The following is a 12,644-nucleotide window of genomic DNA, read 5'->3' on the forward strand; positions in this document are numbered from 1 at the left end:
CTGTGGAACATAGCTCTTCCTCCTCAGTCTCACCTTGCCATACTCTTCAAACAGTTTCTGTCTTGTCTCAAGTTCCAGCATCTCATCCTTTCCTTGAAGGTCTTGCCTTCCTTTGCATGTTCTCTTTTCCACCATTGGGAATAGCCTTGATGTCTCTTTATTCCTTTTTTAGTCACGCGTTCATCTGGTGAAACCAGTGATATTGCATCTCTTCTAATCCCTCCTCTTGTGTCATTTTGTGTTATGATGCCTTCATGAAGTGTGTTGTCTCTGGTGTAGTGGAGGGAAGTTGGTGATAACTCACTACATATTTTTAAATATTTCCCTGTTACTCAGAATTGTCAGCCTGTTCTTTATGTTAGCCTTTGTAGCCTTGTGTTCTTACTTACTGTTGATATTATCTTTCCTTTGTATTGTTTTTGTATTGAGCAGTTGCATTTTGGTTTTGGTTCAGGTATGCTTGTACACTGGCTAGTGCAGTAGCATGCTCATCTTGAGAGACAGGGAACCTTTGGATGCTATATTGCTAAAAATAGCAGGATAAAGTTCTAGCAAAGATAGCAAAGATACTGGTGAATGAATCAGAGAAACGGGGCAGTTTCCTTAATTGTGAACTCATCCTGAGCAGTTCATACCTGAGGAGTGGCTTTGGGAAGTATTTGTGTATTTCTAAAATCCGGTCCAAGCTACATTTCAGCTTGTGGGACATATCCCTTTGCATGGTGCATGGAGCAACATGGTCTGGTGGAAGGTGTCTCTGCCTCTGGGGATTAGGGGGGAAAAAATGGGATTGGAACTTAATGCTCTTTAAGGTCCCTTCTGAGCTAAACCATTCTACGGTTCTGTGATTATTGTTGGTAGTGTTTGTTGTTAACCCTTAACCCTTCCAGAACAAATACTTGCACTGTACTTGATTGACTGTGCCCATTGTAGCTTCAGCTGAACTTGGCCATGTGATAGCAGTTGTTTTAGTGTTTTACTGGTGCTTTCATAAAAATTTTCATGTTTGTAGGCAAATGATAGTGAATGTGGAGAGGGTTTTCTTCATGTCAGTGTATATGTGACTCGAAGTGGAAGTGGAAAAAAGTACTTGACTGAGATGTATTTTGGCCACTTAAAGTGATACAAACCACATGAAACAAAGCTGAAAGTCCTGTAAGATTCCTTTGAGTTGTGTGAGAATAAAAGTAAGAAGGTTTTAAAACCTGCTTGAATCTCTTCTGTGAGAGAGTTTTGTGAACAAGCTCTTTTGATCCTGTGTCTGTTTAAATTAGGAATACACTTCCTCCCATACTCTGTCCTTTTTCTGTCCCCTCCTACTCTGTGTCTTTGTTAGGTTCAAGTCTTTCTCACTGCTTTTGTCGTTTTCATATGTGCTTTAGCTGTAGCTGGTATGTGCAGTCGTTGATGGCAAATGTCACTGTGGCAGGTCCCTGTGCCATGCTCCACCAAAGCTCTGTACTGCCCCAGCCCGGCTGAGTTTGCCACTGTTTATTCCCACACTGCTCCTGGCACGTGTAGTTCTGGCCCTTTACTTGTCAAGGCCAGATGAAGTCTCTTTGCCCCATGTCAGGGTGAGGCTTTGTTTCCTGTTTGCAATGGTCTTGATTTGTCAAGACACTTCATAGTGCTCTTTTCAAGCCCTGCCTCTCTTGGTTGGCCTTCCAAGGAGCAGTCCACTCGATGCTGTGTCCTGAGCAGGTGCGAGCGTTGGACTGTCAGTTTTTTAATATCCTGTGCATTCTTTTGGATAGGGACTTTGTTCTCACTTCAGGTAGCTCCCTGTGACTACTGGGGAGGTGGATAGAAAATTGTAAGCAAATTGCTGCACTTGTGTTTGACGTGTGAGAGTGTGACATGTGAGTGTGGAGTACTCAGCTGACCAGAAGCTGATCTAGCATCTTTCTCTTTTTGCTTAGGTTAACTGTAATGGCTTCACAATTGAAGATGAAGAACTCTCTCATTTGGGATCAGCCATATTTCCTGAGTAGGTTTATTTTAATATTTTTAAAAATGAAATTAACTAATTTTTAAAAAACAAATAAAGGAAGTACATGTCTACCAAAAGAAATTAATTAAACACTCAATTTGTCATGTTTTAAATATCTTTAATTGGCTAATAAAATGTGGCAAATTATTTGCAGCAGTTTTTCTTAAAAACCTGGTGATTTTGGTAAAATTGCACTTGTAATTTGTTTTGAAACTTAGATTGTGGACTATATTCAGGCTGATAGGAAACTGACTTACTTGGCTAGCAGGTTCTGGACAGGGACAACAAAGCTAAATGAAAAGGTTGCAGGTGACTTGCTCTGTTCCCAGCTTTCTCTTTTGGCTGGGTATAAATCCTTCACCTGATGAGCTCTGAATAATATCCCTTCTGCAATTGTTCCCTGGCAAACAGTAAATCCCTTTCAAAACTTCTTTGAGCCTCCTTGCTATGACAGTGCAAAAAAAATGTACAAGCTTCTTAGCTTTACAAATATACTGCAGGTGTTAAGTATTAGCTGCAGTTTGTGGGCATGGGAGCACAGCTTTCTTTAAGGCCAAGGAACATTTCTTCCATTTTTAAGTCTGTCCTTCCCACTTAACGTTGTAGCAAAGGAGGGTATTTTCTGCTCCTGATCTTTGCACAGCCTGTATGAAGGTATTAGCACTGTGTGCTTACTTTGGCTTCCTGGTGGGACTTAGATTACTCGTAGCTTATCTATGTCAAAGTAACTCGAAACCTACAGATGCCCGGTTAAAGCAGGATGTGATTTTGCCAAGTGCTGCACACAGAGAGTAGAAGCTAGTCCTTGCTTCACAGATTCTCCTTCTCCAAGCAGACCTGTCTGAAGTTCGTATCCTGATCTACAGATTGGAAATTAATGCCTTGAAATTCCCAGGATCAGAGTCATTGTGGGGAGAGCAGAGTATTAAACCAGGATGTTCTTGAAACATGCCCAACGCCATCCTTTGTAAATGCTCAGCATATGAGAGTCCGATATTTCATATGTAACCATTATGCCTGTGAGCTAAAAAGACTGAAGAGGCAATTGTTATTTTGCTAGTTTGGAAGAGAAAGAACTAAATTTACACATTTCATCTCAAATAAGCAACAGCCTACACTTTCTCCAAGCTTGGTAATAAGGTGGATTACTTTTCTCTGCTGTCCAGGTTTTTGTCTAAGTCATATGCTTGTATAACAGGTAGAGATCTCTTCCCTCCCACTTCCAACATTTACATTTGTATAGAAACCACCTAAAATTTTAACACCCATCTTAAGTCACGATGCAGCAAAAACTTTTGTTTTCCTGTATTTGTTTGTTTCCTTTTAGGTTAAATGTGTTTCTTCTTCTTTCTCCTCTGAGGAAAATAGTCTGTCTATCATGCTGGTAGTAAAGCTGTGTGAACATCCATGTCATCTGTTCTATCGCACTATAAGAAAGGGAAAAGAATAACTTGCCTAGTACTGCAAGAATAGGATTTAAAAATTGTAATGTTGTGTTAGCACAGCCATTCTCCGTATCATTAGAATAAATAACAGTACAACATATTTTCCCAAGGTTACCTTTGTGTTAAGTCTCAGAATAAAAACAGCTTACAGAGAGAGACTGACTCTTTCAGACTTACTTGTTTTGTGCAGTGGTGCTTAATTTTTACCTTTTACCTGTGGTGGTGGTTGGGGAAAATGTTTACTTTTCTACTTTTACAGTGTTGCGTTGATGAACCATAGCTGTTGCCCAAATGTGATTGTGACTTACAAGGGAACCTTGGCTGAAGTCAGAGCTGTTAAAGAGATTGAACCTGGAGAGGAGGTAAAAGCAACAGTGTTTGAATGTACTCTGTACTCATGCATTCTAAAAGTAGAATCCATTCTGTTTTTCAGGGTTCATTTCAATTAGATGACAACTTAATAATAGGGACTAAGGATCTCTTGTTTCTCAGAGAAGTGTAAGATGGTGCTTTGTAAGAGTTAGGGTGGCTCTGGAGGACTATAGAGATTTTTGGAGGCAATATATCCAATTTTGTGCTAAAACAAGGGAAGGGCACCTGCAGCAGTCACTGTGTATCTGCCAGCCTCTCTCTCAGTTTACCCATCTGTAAAATGAGGCTGAATTTACTGATGTTTGGCTGGTGCTTTGAAATTCCAAGATCAAAGCAAATTATTACTGCTATAATAATTCCCAGTATAATAGTAATGTATTGAAATTGAAGCCAGAATAAACAAGGTAAATGGGTACAGATAAGTCCTCTGACTTCTGTTTGGACAGCGTGTCCACAAAACATGGGATTTGGTCATATCACCTCAGTGGCATTTGCTGGGAAGTCACAGAAGAGCAAAAGTGTATTATTAGGCAGAGTGAAACTAAACAGTGATGGTTAAAATTGTGTCAAATGGAATAAAGCTCTGGGTTTACCTTGAAACTTTTTCAGTCAAATAATGAACTTGGCAAGGAGTCGAAAGCAGCAGAGCTGCATTTTGCTTTAAGAAAAAAGATGTTAGAGTCAAGGAGGATGTTCAGATACCTTGAGGGAATGAAGATACAGAACTCTCTGGGGATGGAGTTCTCATAGAGTTTCAGTGGCTCATTTTTAAATGTTAATTTAGTGGACAAAGTTAATTCTGGTCAAAGTAAGCTCAGAGTTGATTTTTGAAAAGTTCTGATTTCTGAACGGTGCGATGGCAGCCTGGAGGAAGGGGAGGGAGGTTTTTTTTTTGGATTATAGCTGTTCACCATTGTGAACAAAGAGAGTTTAGTTGGTGTAGCCAAGGGGAATTACTCAGGTGAACAACTTCTTTTGATGCCATTTACTAACGATTATTTGTCTGTGATGTTGGCAGCCACTGCAAATGCATTGTGGTAATGGACAAGAACTGATTCTGATTTAAGAATTTTACCATGGATGCACAGACATTTTCAGCATATCCGGGGAGGGCGTATGGCGAGAGGTAGAGATGTGGAGTATTTTCTTTCCTTGGCGTCTTCTTCGGGTTGAGTTCTGTCTTAGAAGCTGCATCAGCTCTCCAGGACCTCATGGCTTTTGCACGTTCGCTTTCCTGACACTTCAGAATCTTCTAAACGTGAGCTTGTGGTTGTGCATGGGTGCTGTGCAGTCTCACAGCCTGTGTCTCCATCTTCAGGCGCTGTGCAGCCATTGCAGTGCAACATTTATAAGTGGTTTTTTTTTTCTGTAAATGAGGTTCCTGCATTTGACATGCTTTGAAAGTACGGAAGGGAGGATAGGAATGTGGGGGAAAGTGTGAGATGACACACTCACGCTCACACTTTCACTTAAGAAGAAGGTGCACTATATGAAATTACATGTAATTTTATTTTTAAAGAGAGAAACTTTAAGCATAAAGACTGAACAAAGCATTTCAAAAAGCTATAAATGAGGAAATGGAGCTAAAGCTGTTCCTTGTCTGTAGAATGATCAACTGCACTGTGCATAGGATGTGTTTCTTGGGGGAGATCTCGTTTTAAAGGCAGAGCATTAAAGCTAGTTGCAGGGGTTCTTTTCTGAAGACCATTGAAATAGAGGAAAACTTAAGAATAGTGTGTATGAAGGGCCTTTAAAATGTTCAAACGCAGGTTTTCTTTGCTTTAAAATATTGCTGCTGAAGTAAATCTGATATTCATTCTCCTTGAACTGGAGAACTGGGCTTCTCTTCTTTTCAGAGATCTAAAGATCTTGTCCTAAGTTTCTAAAGCTACTAGTGACTGCTGTTGCCCCAATTTTGGTAGGTTTTCAGAAAGAAAAATTTCAGATTCCAACCTCCAAAAACCGGGCCACTGTAATTTATCTGAGGCTGGATACCTGAAATCATTATTTTACTTCTGAAAAGTAGGTGTATCTTTGTAGTCTGACAGGAGCCTGAGATTTATGCTGTGATAGTTTCCTTATCCACACCTGAATCTTGCTGTCCTGGGTATAAGCCAGGGTAATATTTGAGGGAAATTCCATAACAAATAGGAAAGGAACACTTCTCTGTCAGACTGCATTCACAAATGACAACTCCTGATGCTGCCAAGAGGCTTGGAATGTGAGGGAGCAAGCAGGTGATGTGGCTGCAGGGGTCCACAAGTTGCATGAATATGTAGCAGTCATACTACATATACCAGAACGAGTAGTGATAAATACGTTTAGTGACACTCCTTCTCACTAATTGCTTTGTTTTTTTACTGTGTAGATTTTTAGCAGCTATATTGACCTGCTGTATCCCACAGAAGACAGAAATGACCGGTTAAAAGACTCGTATTTCTTTATTTGTGATTGCAGGGAGTGCATTACGAAAGAAAAGGTAATACAATTGATGTGAAATATGCTTCTGACTCTCAAGGCACCTACCCATGTCCTTAGATGTAATTTCCTATCTGGTTTAATTACATTTTGGAAAGTGGAATAATAGGAGGATAGGGGGGTGGTTTTGTTTTTCTGTCTAGAAGGTTTTCTTATACTCACTCTTTCCACTGTAATCATAACACATCAGGAAATTTCCTGGTAGAGCTCTATCTAAAGTTGAACTACAAAGCAAAGATGAAAGCATTGTTAGAAGTAGATAATTACACTGTGTCTAGGTCACCAGACCAAAAGAATTTAGCTCAGAACTTCTTTTTTTTTTTTTTAAGTGCTTTCTTTCTACCAACTCTAGCAAATAAATCTTGCTTGGGGTGTTTCTGGGGTCCTGTTCTTGGATAGAGTACTGCTTCAGTTCCTGCAGTTCCTGATTGGGACATTTCAATCAATTCCAGGTGAATGCTGTATGACATCACTGGATGGTTTGGAGACCCAGCAGATTCTGAGAAATGGCATCATATCAGTCTGCTCACAGACAGGGTGGCCCTGGGTCACAGCTCCTTGTGAACGTGCAGGCCAGAGTTATGTTCATTAGACATAAGATGGTGCCCCTCAAAGGACAAAGGCAGATGTCCAGACAGTGTTCCTTAAAACAAGGCGTTAGGTATTTTGAAGAAAATTACTTGGGAAGAGAAGGCCTGTGCAACCATTTGGATCTCCTTCCCTGGAGACCCTACAAGAACTGAGCTTTGTGGCTCATCTGTCATTCCAGACAAGATCAGTGTGGCTGGCAGAAGCTGATCCTTAAGTTCCACATCATTTTACCTTCCATTTTCACAAGGTGTCCTTATAAGAGCTGTTTCCCAAATTGACCAGACAGCTATCTTCTTTCCCTAAATGGTGTCATCTTTTGTAATTTTTTCTCCAAAATAGTACTCAATATTGCTGCTTCAGGCCATTCTGTTGATACCATGTTAGTTGTGTTTTTCCCCAGAGTTACCTTGATAATTTTGCCACTGAGTTTAATGAAGCCAGGATTTCATCTGTGATTTTCAACAATGTGCTACTCTTGGAGTCACCTGTCATGCAGTCTCCTTCGGCTCTGGAAAGAGTCCCCTGTAGCCCTCTTGGCTGGCAGATGAAATAATAAAAGAAAAGGAAATCTAGCAAGAGCGTGAAGCTTAAACAGCGAAAGATTGTCTCTAGATTGCAGCTGGCTCTTCATGAAACAGTAAGGTAGATAGAAAGATAAGAGTAAGTGGAGCTGTCCAGCAGAAATAACAAAATATGTGGAAATGTGGTTTTTTTTCTTTAGATATGAAGGATCCTTTTCCGTATTTAAGACCATGTCATTTTTCACAGAGCTAGGTGGTAGACTAAGGTATTTGAGCTTTTATAGTCTTAAAATTAAATTTGTTTTAGTCCTTAATCTCTCAAAAGCAGTGAAGTTTCTTATGTAAAACTGCTTTCATCACAAAATCGAAAAGCTCTTCGATCTTTCAAAAGAAAGGGACTTCATGGAAGTAGAGAATGGCAGATGAACTGGAAGGCCAGAGGATTCTAGGATTCCTAGCCAAAGGCTTTAGAGAAAAATTGCAGATGCACATTCTACTTTTGTTTTTATATTCTTTGAAGGGCTTAAGTTCCCATCTGTGTCTTTTTATTAGAGTAATTTTGTATAGCAGGTGCACCTTTATTTGTAGGGCTTGGAACCTGCCTTTGTAAAGTCCATTGTGTTTCCTTCAGGATAAAGACAAACTGGAAATCTGCAAGCTGAATCATCCTCCATCGGCAGAGACGGTAAAGGGCATGATCAAATATGCCAGGAACGTGATTGAGGAATTCAGGAGAGCCAAACACTACAAATATATCCTTTGTCTCACCCTGACTCCACTGACTTGGTGTGTGACATAAATCTCGCCTGCTGGACTTCAGAAGTACTTGCAGGAGAAATGCAGTGACCAGTAGAAATTAAGCGTACCTCTGTCCTCTTTGTGTCTGAAGGCATTAACAGGTTGTTATATAAGGAGAGGCCAATCTATTTATTGGGTTCCTTGACTTCTTCATACCTCCTGCTGAATTACTGGAGATCTGTGAGCTCAGCCTGGACAAGATGGGTGCAGTGTTTGAAGACAGTAATGTTTATATGTTACATATGATGTACCAGGCCATGGGTGTCTGTCTCTATGTGCAGGACTGGGAAGGTGCACTGCGTTATGGGCAAAAAATTATCAGACCATACAGGTAAATAAGAGAGAGGTTTTGTTGTTGGTTTGTTTTTTTTTTTTAGCGCTTTAATTCAGTAGTCTGAACAATTAAGACAAGTTTGGGCAGAGATCACTTCTCTCAGTATGTGTTGTATAAACATGCTACCTATGATATCACTACTTGCAAAGAACATTTAAATGCTAGGACAGTGCTTGTTACTATCAAAATGTGGTCTTCAATATATAGCAGGACTGACTTTGAAATCCTTGCTTTGAGTTCTTAAAATAATTCTGTGCCACCCTGGGTGCTGTGGCAGTTCTGCTTGGCTAGATAAACACTGGTTTTCTTAACTATTTTAATCTTTTACTAAAGCAGAGCTTCAAATTGCATCTGCAGTCGATATTGTATAAGGTCATGGAGGCAAAGCCTGTGTTGCCGTCAGCCTCCGGCAGTGTCCCAGTCCTTTCTCTCGGCAGCAGCACAGTGAACACGGCTACAGGAGGGCAGAGCCCTGTACCAGGGCTGGGGCCGAGCAGCAGAGGGAGCTGAAGCCGAGCTCAGCTCTTGCACTCGGAGGCGAGGTGGGGGTGCCCCGATGTCCCTGATCTCCACTGCCTGAGAGCTGGGGGCGTGGGAGAATGCCCAGGCTGAAGCCCTGTGTGGGGCAAGGCAGCACACGCAACCTCTGCGGAAAAAATTAATACTCTTTCTGATAAAATTGTCTGTGTTTTTACAGTAGTGATCTCTTTCATTAGAGCCAGCCAGTTATGCACTGTGTCTGATCCTGCCATGAATCTCCCAAACAGATTCTCGTCTTGAGACGTGACTTTCTTGCCAGCTGGGGGGAGCACAAGAAAAGCTCTCCCTTTGGAGCAGATGCCAACATAAAGTCACAGATCACTTGGCAGAGAGCGGTGATACAAAGAAGGAGCCAACATTCCCCGCCTGGGGGCTCAGTACTATTTATCTTCCCTGGGACTTGCCCAGCTCCTCTGGCTCTGAGCCTGGCATTCCAGGTCAGCTCTGCTGAACTGGACTCTGCTAGCTCAGTGTGTGCGAGTACAGAGTGGCATGTGTGCCGTACACACTGCGGAGGGCCCCTTGCTTTCCATTCCACCAACTATTGTACAATTCACAGAGCTACTTCTGCGAGTGCAGGGTGGCTCCAAAAACTCATAACAATGCAGTCTCTTTCTGTAGCTGGCTAGATTAAAACTAGTGGCAGAAAGTCATTGCCATCTGACAGCTGTTCAGAGGCATATGGTAGTTTCAGTTCAATTCCCAGTTGACAGGCGTCCCTATCCCAGACACAATTGGCACTGACTCTTGGCAGTCATGGCAGAGGGGATGAGCAGTGAATGGGCAGGGGCAACAAGAGGCAGCTTCTTGCCCCCTGAGAGGGGGATAGGGGCTGGGAAAATGCAATGAAACTGCCAAGTTTGATAAAGCTGGTTTTCTTTCTCTCCTGCAGTAAACATTATCCCTCCTACTCGCTGAACGTTGCCTCCATGTGGCTGAAATTAGGGAGACTGTATATGGCGTTGAATAACAGAACGGCTGGAGTTAAAGCCCTGAAGAGGGTATTTATTCCTGGTTTCTTCATTAATACCAGTTCAGACATGGGGTCATTGAAAAACTCTGTGCTTCTCTGTCAGTAAGCCTGGCTTGGTAGGAAATGCACCATTTGTTAATGTATTTGGTTACTGGATTTTTGGCTCAGATTTGATTTTTCTTGAGAATGTAGTATAGGTCTGCTCTTGCAGACAGGGAGTCTTACCTTTTCACAGTGGGCTCATACTGCAGCAGCTGGAGTGAGAATTATGCTTAAACATTTGCTCCAAGTTGTTCACTGAGCTAGAGCTGCACTAGAGCAGAACTATAGCTTCTCCTCATTTGCTGGGTAAGGACAGAAAAAATGCTTGGCTCTTACAAAAGGCACATAGTGTTTCATTGAAGTCTGTGATTTCTATATCCAACTTAAACTAGGCATGCTTTTGGTGGTTATTTGTTCTGGAACCAATTGATTTTCGCATAGCTGAAGGGAATTCAATGCATCTGGTAATGCTGAAATTGGCAAATACAGCATTTGGGTTTACATTTTTCTTCACCCCCTTTTATTAGTCTGTTCCTTATTCCTTAGTTTTTTATTCTTTTATTTTATTTTTAGTCTGTACTATGTTTCTTGACTTTTTTTCCCCCCTCTTGTTGTTGGACAGAAGTTTATTTTAGTTTCTTAAGCATCAGTGACTACTGTAGCATATAATGACTGTTGGAATGTCACGATGTATTTATTTTTTCTTCTTCTTGAGATGCTGGCAAGCTTTTAGCCAGCAATAACAGAGCCATTCAGCCATGGTGGCAAGATGCTACAAGAAAATTTAACTGTTACCTGGTTTGAAGTTAACATAGGTTTTCCTTCCCTGTGGTATTAAACCCTTGAGTAGAAATGGGAACTGTGCCAGTAAGAGCATGGGATGGGGGGTAGGGAATTGTTAGGTAGATTTGTTGGCAGAGTTAGCTTCCTAACACAAACATTTTCTAATGACTCACTTCCAAAAGCTGTCTACAGGAACTGCTCAAAGTTATCCCAGCCCCTTATGTTTGGGATTTAGTGGAAAAACAAAACCATTGTTCTCTGTCAGTTTGTGAGCAGCTCATCCAGAAGTCCCTCCTTTCTTCTTTCGGGCGGGAGGAGGAGGAGTGGAGTTATTTCTTGCTGCTGCTGAGGTACCAAAAGCCCTTGGTGTACTCACTAAACAAATGCAAGAGCATAATATAAGTTTCCCAATGAGAAAATTACTAAATGCTCAGAGGGCTATTTCTTGTTCTGTCTTACCACTGTGGTCTTTAAATATTTTCAGACTTACACTGAACTTGCTTTTAGTTCTATCTACTGCTGCCTCTTTTATCACATCTGACTGGGGGTGCTGCTATCCTTTTCTCAAGTGGAAACCTTGCCCCTGCACACACTCCACCTCGAGTGTGGGTAATGGCAGGAAAAGTGCAAGTCAGGGGGTTTGGCTGCCTGCAGTGTTCACTCTTAGGACTGGAGCAGGCTGTAGGTGAAATGGCAGGGAGTTGAGCATAGCAGTGTCTGTCTGAACCTGACAGGATTTCACTTCTTCCCTAAGAAATTGCTTCCTTGCTAAAGCATAGGTAGCCCCTGGAACCAGTGCAGGGTTTACAGAACCAAGTCTGAAATGTAAATTCTGCAGCAGGCCTGCATGTCCATGTGACAGCTGAAGGATAAATTGGTAGGAACGCAGCTCGCTCTGATACTGGCTAAGTCGTCTGCCAGAATATTACCCACTGCACTTACAGTTTTCTGTCCTGGAGCTGGTTGCATTCAAAGTAGTTTTGTCAGGAATATCATTTTGAAAGTTGCTTTGGGCTCCTTTAAGATCAAAGATGTATTCTCTGAATGTAAAACCTTTATTACTTAGTTTTGAAATTCATTTTATTTCCTACTGGGTTTATGAGTACAAGGGGACAAAAAGTAGCTAGAGGTGTCAGACTGCTTCAAACCTCTAAAGAGAGTATTTATAGCCTGGTGTTATATATGAATCAATTGTGTGAATATTTTTTTTTCTTTTCATAGGCAATTGCTATCATGGAAGTAGCACATGGGAAAGATCATCCATACATTTCAGAGATCAAAAAGGAATTAGAGGACCACTGAGCCTTTGAATCTATGCAATCCTTCAAACCTTTATTTAAAAAGCCTTGTTATGGAAACCTTCAGGAGTGCTTTGAAAAGTGGTAGAGTGAACACAGTTCTGTCCTATAATTGGAATGACAAACACACTTAGGCCTAGCTTCCTAGCTTCCACCCATCTACAATTGCCTTTTTTTTTTTCTTTTAAGGAAGCATCCATGGTTTCTTGAAGGTTATGCCTTCTGACAGTTCATGTGCAAAAGTGGCCATTTTTTTTCTTTAGGGATTTCAATGTGGATCTTATTTGTGTAAAGTAAATAAAGTGGTCTTGACCCCTCTTGATTCCACTTGTACACTTAAATGGGTGCAATATTCTTGTGACACCTACTTTTGCCTAAATAGTTTTGTTTAATCTGACAAATTAGCAAAAGCTGTACTTTTTCTGTTGTGGTTTGGCATCCATTTCCTTTTTTTCATGAATCATTTTTGTTTGCAGTGG

The 12,644-nt window shown here is 41.2% G+C and overlaps 1 protein-coding gene across 3 annotated transcripts in view; it reads left to right on the forward strand.

Moving 5' to 3' along the window:
- SMYD2 (SET and MYND domain containing 2) overlaps positions 1-12,487 on the forward strand; it is a 28,888-nt gene extending 16,401 nt beyond the window's left edge. For 2 of the 3 annotated variants that reach the window (XM_027890763.1, XM_027890765.1), the window contains exons 6-12: positions 1,920-1,987; positions 3,695-3,797; positions 6,176-6,286; positions 8,029-8,149; positions 8,352-8,526; positions 9,962-10,070; positions 12,089-12,487. In XM_027890763.1, the coding sequence (XP_027746564.1) occupies positions 1,920-1,987; positions 3,695-3,797; positions 6,176-6,286; positions 8,029-8,149; positions 8,352-8,526; positions 9,962-10,070; positions 12,089-12,169 (768 nt within the window). In that variant the 3' untranslated portion in view covers positions 12,170-12,487. The remainder of the gene's footprint in view (positions 1-1,919; positions 1,988-3,694; positions 3,798-6,175; positions 6,287-8,028; positions 8,150-8,351; positions 8,527-9,961; positions 10,071-12,088) is intronic. The other variant, XM_027890764.1, reaches the window with a different exon arrangement.
- The last annotated feature ends 157 nt before the right edge of the window (positions 12,488-12,644 follow it).

The sequence above is a fragment of the Empidonax traillii genome, unplaced genomic scaffold (assembly GCF_003031625.1).
Source record: "Empidonax traillii isolate 1590-97213 ecotype Southwest subspecies unplaced genomic scaffold, ASM303162v1 scaffold296:size1881848, whole genome shotgun sequence".
In the NCBI taxonomy this organism is placed as follows: domain Eukaryota; kingdom Metazoa; phylum Chordata; class Aves; order Passeriformes; family Tyrannidae; genus Empidonax; species Empidonax traillii.